The following is a 10173-nucleotide window of genomic DNA, read 5'->3' as shown; positions in this document are numbered from 1 at the left end:
AAGAGCAGGGTAACGTGTAACTAATAATTACAGTAACAATAAGAAGAGCAGGGTAACGTGTAACTAATAATTACAGTAACAATAAGAAGAGCAGGGTAGGAATATGATCAGGATACCTTGTGAGTAATAATTCCAGTAACAATAAGAATAGAATAAAGTGTGAGTAATAATTGTAGTAACAATAAAACGAATAGAATACTGTGTGAGTAATAATTGTAGTAATAAGTAGAAGAGCCGGGTAACCTGTGATTAATAATTGTAGTAACAATAAAAAGAGCATAATAAAGTGTGAGTAATAATTGTAGTAATAATAATAAAAAGAGCAGGGTACCGTGTGTGTGATAATTGTAGCAACAAAAAGAATAGAATAGTGTGAGCAATAATTGTAGTAACACTAAGAAGAGCAGGGTAACGTGTAACTAATAATTACAGTAACAATAAGAAGAGCAGGGTAACGTGTAACTTATAATTACAGTAACAATAAGAAGAGCAGGGTAACGTGTAACTAATAATTACAGTAACAATAAGAGGAGCAGGGTAACGTGTAACTAATAATTGTAGTAACACTAAGCAAAGCAGGGTAACGTGTAACTAATAATTACAGTAACAATAAGAGGAGCAGGGTAACGTGGGAGTAATAATTACAGTAACAATAAGAGGAGCAGGGTAACGTGTAACTAATAATTACAGTAACAATAAGAAGAGCAAGGTAACGTGTAACTAGTAATTACAGTAACAATAAGAGGAGCAGGGTAACGTGTAACTAATAATTACAGTAACAATAAGAAAATCAGGGTAACGTGTAACTAATAATTACAGTAACAATAAGAGGAGCAGGATAACGTGTAACTAATAATTACAGTAACAATAAGAAGAGCAGGGTAACATGTGAGTAATAATTCCAGTAACAATAAGAGGAGCAGGGTAATGTGTAACTAATAATTCCAGTAACAATAAGAAGAGCAGGGTAATGTGTAACTAATAATTCCAGTAACAATAAGAAGAGCAGGGTAACGTGTAACTAATAATTACAGTAACAATAAGAAGAGCAGGGTAACGTGTAACTAATAATTACAGTAACAATAAGAAGAGCAGGGTAACGTGTAACTAATAATTACAGTAACAATAAGAAGAGCAGGGTAACGTGTAACTAATAATTACAGTAACAATAAGAGGAGCAGGGTAACGTGTAACTAATAATTACAGTAACACTAAGAAGAGCAGGGTAACGTGTAACTAATAATTACAGTAACAATAAGAAGAGCAGGGTAACGTGTAACTAATAATTACAGTAACAATAAGAAGAGCAGGGTAACGTGTAACTAATAATTACAGTAACAATAAGAAGAGCAGGGTAACGTGTAACTAATAATTACAGTAACAATAAGAAGAGCAGGGTAACGTGTAACTAATAATTACAGTAACAATAAGAAGAGCAGGGTAACGTGTAACTAATAATTACAGTAACAATAAGAAGAGCAGGGTAACGTGTAACTAATAATTACAGTAACAATAAGAAGAGCAGGGTAACGTGTAACTAATAATTACAGTAACAATAAGAAGAGCAGGGTAACGTGTAACTAATAATTACAGTAACAATAAGAAGAGCAGGGTAACGTGTAACTAATAATTACAGTAACAATAATAAGAGCAGGGTAACGTGTAACTAATAATTACAGTAACAATAAGAAGAGCAGGGTAACGTGTAACTAATAATTACAGTAACAATAAGAAGAGCAGGGTAACGTGTAACTAATAATTACAGTAACAATAAGAAGAGCAGGGTAACGTGTAACTAATAATTACAGTAACAATAAGAAGAGCAGGGTAACGTGTAACTAATAATTACAGTAACAATAATAAGAGCAGGGTAACGTGTAACTAATAATTACAGTAACAATAATAAGAGCAGGGTAACGTGTAACTAATAATTACAGTAACAATAAGAGGAGCAGGATAACGTGTAACTAATAATTACAGTAACAATAAGAAGAGCAGGGTAACGTGTAACTAATAATTACAGTAACAATAAGAAGAGCAGGGTAACGTGTAACTAATAATTACAGTAACAATAATAAGAGCAGGGTAACGTGTAACTAATAATTACAGTAACAATAAGAAGAGCAGGGTAACGTGTAACTAATAATTACAGTAACAATAAGAAGAGCAGGGTAACGTGTAACTAATAATTACAGTAACAATAAGAAGAGCAGGGTAACGTGTAACTAATAATTACAGTAACAATAAGAAGAGCAGGGTAACGTGTAACTAATAATTACAGTAACAATAATAAGAGCAGGGTAACGTGTAACTAATAATTACAGTAACAATAATAAGAGCAGGGTAACGTGTAACTAATAATTACAGTAACAATAAGAAGAGCAGGGTAACGTGTAACTAATAATTACAGTAACAATAAGAGGAGCAGGGTAACGTGTGAGTAATAATTCTCAGATGGTTTGCTGAATTCTTCCTAATGTTGTATTACCGTCTCCGTTCTTCTCACTGAAGGCTTCTCCTCCACCTCCTCCTTCATCCTCCTCCACCTCCTCCTCCACCTCCTCCACCTCCTCCTCCACCTCCTCCACCTCCTCCTCCCTCTGGGGATCCTCTTGTCACCTCCCTGTAGCCAGAGGAAGGTCCTGCATGCTCCTGCAGCCTGGAAGGGGTTAAGGAGGTTTGGGTGGAGCCCTCCAGTCTGTGCTCTCTGCAGAGGGGGGGTTGGGGTTTGGGCTTTTCCAAGACAATGAATGTCACTCAGTTGGATGAGGATAGAGATGTCACTGGAGTGTGTCTCACTTACTGTTCCTACTTCTCAGCATCCAGACCGCATGCCACCTCCCCCCGAGGGTATGACACAGAGGGGGCAGCAGTGAGGGGCTCAGTACCTTGGTGCCTCCCTATGGACCTTGCCCAGCTCAGATCCCAAGAGATGGAAGTAGGAAGCCATAAAGAGACCTTCAGGACCCCCCTCTGCTCTGAGTGACCAGGGACCCTGACACCAGGACACCGAGGGAGATGAGACACCTGCGTCCTCCTGCAGAGGGCCCCTGGAGGGTGTAGCACAGATGGGGGCGATGTCTCCCCACTGCGCCCCTCCCCTGAAGCTTGCGGGCTTTGGGACGCCGTGACCTGAACTCAACCCAAGCTGGAGAGCTGGAGAACTGGAGAGCTGGGGAGCTGGAGACTAGAGCTGGAGAGCTGGAGACTAGAGCTGGAGACTAGAGCTGGAGAGCTGGAGACTAGAGCTGGAGACTAGAGCTGGAGAGCTGGAGACTAGAGCTGGAGACTAGAGCTGGAGAGCTGGAGACTAGAGCTGGAGACTAGAGCTGGAGAGCTGGAGACTAGAGCTGGAGACTGGAGCTGGAGACTAGAGCTGGAGAGCTGGGCTTTCCTCCAGGGAGCTTCAGTCACGGGAGGGTCCGAAGGGGAAGGCACCCAGAGAACACACTGCTGCCAACAAAACTACCCACCCCAAAACAGATACCCACCTGAACACAGCTACCCACCCCAGCACTCCCAACACAACTACCCACCCCAAAACAGATACCAACCCCAAAACAGATACCCACCTCAACACTCCCAACACAACCACCCACCCCAAAACCGATACCCATCTGAACACAGCTACCCACCTCAACACAGCTACCCACCTCAACACTCCCAACACAACTACCCACCCCAAAACAGATACCCACCTCAACACAGCTACCCACCTCAACACTCCCAACACAACTACCCACCCCAAAACCGATACCCATCTGAACACAGCTACCCACCTCAACACAGCTACCCACCTCAACACTCCCAACACAACTACCCACCCCAAAACAGATACCCATCTGAACACAGCTACCCACCTCAACACAGCTACCCACCTCAACACTCCCAACACAACTACCCACCCCAAAACAGATACCCACCCCAAAACAGATACTCATCTGAACACAGCTACCCACCTCAACACTCCCAACACAACTACCCACCCCAAAACAGATACCCACCCCAAAACAGATACCCACCTGAACACAGCTACCCACCCCAGCACTCCCAACACAACTACCCACCCCAGCCCTCCCAACACAGATACTTACCCCAACACAGCTACTTACCCCAACACAACCACCCGCCTGAACACAGCTACCCACCTCAGCACTCCCAATCCAACTACCCACCCCAGAACTCCCAACACAGCTACTCACCCACCAACACACCCACCACAGTACTTGCAACACAGCTACTCAACACAGCTACCCATCTCAACAAAGCCACCGAACCCAACACACCCTCCTCAGCACTCCCAACACAGATACCCAACCCATCACAGATACCCAACCCAACTAAGCTACTGTAGCTACTCCAATACAGCCACCCATCCCAACACTGCCACCAACCCAACACAAACACTGCCACCAACCCCACCCCAACACTGCCACCAACCCCAGCACAACACTGCCACCAACCCCACCCCAACACTGCCACCAACCCCAGCACAACACTGCCACCAACCCAGCACAAACACTGCCACCAACCCCATCCCAACACTGCCACCAACCCCAGCACAACACTGCCACCAACCCCATCCCAACACTGCCACCAACCCCAGCACAACACTGCCACCAACCCAGCACAAACACTGCCACCAACCCCATCCCAACACTGCCACCAACCCCAGCACAACACTGCCACCAACCCCAGCACAACACTGCCACCAACCCCAGCATAAACACTGCCACCAACCCCATCCCAACACTGCCACCAACCCCATCCCAACACTGCCACCAACCCAGCACAAACACTGCCACCAACCCCATCCCAACATTGCCACCAACCCCATCCCAACACTGCCACCAACCCCATCCCAACACTGCCACCAACCCCATCCCAACACTGCCACCAACCCCATCCCAACACTGTCACCAACCCCAGCACAAACCATTCCAACAGAACTCTTCCCCCAACACACTCCCAACCACAACACTCCCAACCATAACACTCACCATAACACTCTCCTTACCTTCCGCCATCCAATTGTTTCCATCAGCCGATCAAAGCCCCTTTACACCCCCCCCACCCCTCCCCCCCTCCATGTGCCATGGACCCCCCGGGGGTGCCGCAGGACGCTCAGAGACACCACGAGCCCATCAGCTTTGGCATCGACCAGATTCTGAACAGCTCTGAGCAGCCCAGCGGCTGGATGGGCTCCAACAGGACTGGCGAGCAGGAGTACCATGTGGGCAGCAATGTGTACACCAGCGGCTACAACAACCTGTATGACAGCGCGTGTCCCGTGCCAGGGCTGCCAGGATCCTACAACCTGAACATGAGGATGAATGTCAGTATGAATGTGAACGTGAGCCCCTGTGCGGGGGTAATCAGGGTACCAGCACACCGACCCCTCCCCCCTGCTGCCCCCACACAGCACCAGGGATCCGCAGCTGCCCCCAGCCTCACCTTCCCCTGGATGGAGAACAGCAGGAGGGTCGCCAAGGACAGGATGACAGGTGAGAGGACCTCTTCCCACCCAGGACCTAACCCCTTCCCCAGAGCCAGCAGAGGGGGGGCGAGGGGCATGTAACCCCTGCAGTGCTGGGGGCTCGTGTAGTACAAGCAGGTCACTGCTGCGTAGTGGGGGTGGGACTGCCCCCTGGGGGTCTCTGTGCCCCGGTCACCTGCTGCTCCTACATGTGACAGGGAGGGGGGGGGCTATAGTATGTAATACTGGGGCACTCACCCTGCCTGAGTACCTGTGCTGGGCTCCGGATTATTATTAGTAGTAGGAGTAGTAGTAGGAGTATTACTTAGTAGTAGGAGTAGTATATTAAGATAATGTGGACGTTGTTACCTGTGCCTCATTGCCCTGTCCTGTTAGTGCCTCATTGCCCTGTCCTGTTAGTGCCTCATTGCCCTGTCCTGTTAGTGTCTCGGCTGCAGTCTGGTAAAGATCAGTGACTGTCCATCCCTGGGATAAATCACCGCTAGGACTGTCCTCCCTGGGATAAATCACCGCTAGGACTGTCCTCCCTGGGATAAATCACCGCTAGGACTGTCCCATCCCTGGGATAAATCACCGCTAGGACTGTCCCATCCCTGGGATAAATCACCGCTAGGACTGTCCCATCCCTGGGATAAATCACCGCTAGGACTGTCCCTCCCTGGGATAAATCACCGCTAGGACTGTCCCATCCCTGGGATAAATCACCGCTAGGACAGTCCCATCCCTGGGATAAATCACCGCTAGGACTGTCCCATCCCTGGGATAAATCACCGCTAGGACTGTCCCATCCCTGGGATAAATCACCGCTAGGACTGTCCCATCCCTGGGATAAATCACCGCTAGGACTGTCCTCCCTGGGATAAATCACCGCTAGGACTGTCCTCCCTGGGATAAATCACCGCTAGGACTGTCCCATCCCTGGGATAAATCACCGCTAGGACTGTCCCACCCCTGGGATAAATCACCGCTAGGACTGTCCCATCCCTGGGATAAATCACCGCTAGGACTGTCCCTCCCTGGGATAAATCACCGCTAGGACTGTCCCATCCCTGGGATAAATCACCGCTAGGACTGTCCCATCGCTGGGATAAATCACCGCTAGGACTGTCCCATCCCTGGGATAAATCACCGCTAGGACTGTCCCATCCCTGGGATAAATCACCGCTAGGACTGTCCCATCCCTGGGATAAATCACCGCTAGGACTGTCCCTCCCTGGGATAAATCACCGCTAGGACTGTCCCTCCCTGGGATAAATCACCGCTAGGACTGTCCCATCCCTGGGATAAATCACCGCTAGGACTGTCCCTCCCTGGGATAAATCACCACTAGGACTGTCCCATCCCTGGGATAAATCACCGCTAGGACTGTCCCATCCCTGGGATAAATCACCGCTAGGACTGTCCCATCCCTGGGATAAATCACCACTAGGACTGTCCCATCCCTGGGATAAATCACCGCTAGGACTGTCCCATCCCTGGGATAAATCACTGCTAGGACTGTCCCATCTCTGGGATAAATCCCCGTAAGACTGTCCCATCCCTGGGATAAATCACCGCTAGGACTGTCCCATCCCTGGGATAAATCACCGCTAGGACTGTCCATCCCTGGGATAAATCACCGCTAGGACTGTCCCATCCCTGGGATAAATCACCGCTAGGACTGTCCCTCCCTGGGATAAATCACCGCTAGGACTGTCCATCCCTGGGATAAATCACCGCTAGGACTGTCCATCCCTGGGATAAATCACCACTAGGACTGTCCCATCCCTGGGATAAATCACCGCTAGGACTGTCCCATCCCTGGGATAAATCACCGCTAGGACTGTCCCATCAATGGGATAAATCACCGCTAGGACTGTCCATCCCTGGGATAAATCACCGCTAGGACTGTCCATCCCTGGGATAAATCACCGCTAGGACTGTCCCATCCCTGGGATAAATCACCGCTAGGACTGTCCCATCCCTGGGATAAATCACCTCTAGGACTGTCCCATCCCTGGGATAAATCACCGCTAGGACTGTCCCATCCCTGGGATAAATCACCTCTAGGACTGTCCCATCCCTGGGATAAATCACCGCTAGGACTGTCCCTCCCTGGGATAAATCACCGCTAGGACTGTCCCTCCCTGGGATAAATCACCGCTAGGACTGTCCCATCCCTGGGATAAATCACCGCTAGGACTGTCCCATCCCTGGGATAAATCACCGCTAGGACTGTCCCTCCCTGGGATAAATCACCGCTAGGACTGTCCCATCCCTGGGATAAATCACCGCTAGGACTGTCCCATCCCTGGGATAAATCACCGCTAGGACTGTCCCTCCCTGGGATAAATCACCGCTAGGACTGTCCCATCCCTGGGATAAATCACCGCTAGGACTGTCCCATCCCTGGGATAAATCACCGCTAGGACTGTCCCATCCCTGGGATAAATCACCGCTAGGACTGTCCCATCCCTGGGATAAATCACCGCTAGGACTGTCCCTCCCTGGGATAAATCACCGCTAGGACTGTCCCTCCCTGGGATAAAACACCGCTAGGACTGTCCCATCCCTGGGATAAATCACCGCTAGGACTGTCCCATCCCTGGGATAAATCACCGCTAGGACTGTCCCATCCCTGGGATAAATCACCGCTAGGACTGTCCCATCCCTGGGATAAATCACCGCTAGGACTGTCCCATCCCTGGGATAAATCACCGCTAGGACTGTCCCATCCCTGGGATAAATCACCGCTAGGACTGTCCCATCCCTGGGATAAATCACCGCTAGGATTGTCCATCCCTGGGATAAATCACCGCTAGGACTGTCCCGTCCCTGGGATAAATCACCGCTAGGACTGTCCCATCCCTGGGATAAATCACCGCTAGGACTGTCCCATCCCTGGGATAAATCACCGCTAGGACTGTCCCATCTCTGGGATAAATCACCGCTAGGACTGTCCCTCCCTGGGATAAATCACCGCTAGGACTGTCCCATCCCTGGGATAAATCACCGCTAGGACTGTCCCTCCCTGGGATAAATCACCGCTAGGACTGTCCCATCCCTGGGATAAATCACCGCTAGGACTGTCCCTCCCTGGGATAAATCACCGCTAGGACTGTCCCATCCCTGGGATAAATCACCGCTAGGACTGTCCCTCCCTGGGATAAATCACCGCTAGGACTGTCCCTCCCTGGGATAAATCACCGCTAGGACTGTCCCATCCCTGGGATAAATCACCGCTAGGACTGTCCATCCCTGGGATAAATCACCGCTAGGACTGTCCCATCCCTGGGATAAATCACCGCTAGGACTGTCCCTCCCTGGGATAAATCACCGCTAGGACTGTCCCATCCCTGGGATTAATCACCGCTAGGACTGTCCCATCCCTGGGATAAATCACCGCTAGGACTGTCCCATCCCTGGGATAAATCACCGCTAGGACTGTCCCATCCCTGGGATAAATCACCTCTAGGACTGTCCCATCCCTGGGATAAATCACCGCTAGGACTGTCCCATCCCTGGGATAAATCACCGCTAGGACTGTCCCATCCCTGGGATAAATCACCGCTAGGATTGTCCCATCCCTGGGATAAATCACCGCTAGGACTGTCCCATCCCTGGGATAAATCACCGCTAGGACTGTCCCATCCCTGGGATAAATGACCGCTAGGACTGTCCCATCCCTGGGATAAATCACCGCTAGGACTGTCCCATCCCTGGGATAAATCACCGCTAGGACTGTCCCATCCCTGGGATAAATCACCGCTAGGACTGTCCCATCCCTGGGATAAATCACCGCTAGGACTGTCCCATCCCTGGGATAAATCACCGCTAGGACTGTCCCATCCCTGGGATAAATCACCGCTAGGACTGTCCCATCCCTGGGATAAATCACCGCTAGGACTGTCCCATCCCTGGGATAAATCACCGCTAGGACTGTCCCATCCCTGGGATAAATCACCGCTAGGACTGTCCCATCCCTGGGATAAATCACCGCTAGGACTGTCCCATCCCTGGGATAAATCACCGCTAGGACTGTCCCATCCCTGGGATAAATCACCGCTAGGACTGTCCCATCCCTGGGATAAATCACCGCTAGGACTGTCCCATCCCTGGGATAAATCACCGCTAGGACTGTCCCTCCCTGGGATAAATCCCCGCTAGGACTGTCCCTCCCTGGGATAAATCACCGCTAGGACTGTCCCATCCCTGGGATAAATCACCGCTAGGACTGTCCCATCCCTGGGATAAATCACCGCTAGGACTGTCCCATCCCTGGGATAAATCACCGCTAGGACTGTCCCATCCCTGGGATAAATCACCGCTAGGACTGTCCCATCCCTGGGATAAATCACCGCTAGGACTGTCCCTCCCTGGGATAAATCACCGCTAGGACTGTCCCATCCCTGGGATAAATCACCGCTAGGACTGTCCTCCCTGGGATAAATCACCGCTAGGACTGTCCCATCCCTGGGATAAATCACCGCTAGGACTGTCCCATCCCTGGGATAAATCACCGCTAGGACTGTCCCATCCCTGGGATAAATCACCGCTAGGACTGTCCCATCCCTGGGATAAATCACCGCTAGGACTGTCCCATCCCTGGGATAAATCACCGCTAGGACTGTCCCATTCCTGGGATAAATCACCGCTAGGACTGTCCCATCCCTGGGATAAATCACCTCTAGGACTGT

At 50.0% G+C, this 10173-nt stretch overlaps 1 protein-coding gene across 1 annotated transcript in view; it reads left to right on the top strand.

Annotated features, from left to right (window-relative positions):
* Positions 1–5095: 5095 nt before the first annotated feature.
* Positions 5096–10173, top strand: part of LOC142486415 (T-cell leukemia homeobox protein 3-like) — a 126363-nt gene continuing 121285 nt past the window's right edge. The window contains exon 1 of the mRNA XM_075585004.1: positions 5096–5504. Within this exon, the coding sequence (XP_075441119.1) occupies positions 5096–5504 (409 nt within the window). The remainder of the gene's footprint in view (positions 5505–10173) is intronic.

The sequence above is a fragment of the Ascaphus truei genome, unplaced genomic scaffold, assembly GCF_040206685.1.
Source record: "Ascaphus truei isolate aAscTru1 unplaced genomic scaffold, aAscTru1.hap1 HAP1_SCAFFOLD_849, whole genome shotgun sequence".
NCBI classification, from domain to species: domain Eukaryota; kingdom Metazoa; phylum Chordata; class Amphibia; order Anura; family Ascaphidae; genus Ascaphus; species Ascaphus truei.
This window is presented reverse-complemented; position numbering and strand designations above follow the sequence as displayed.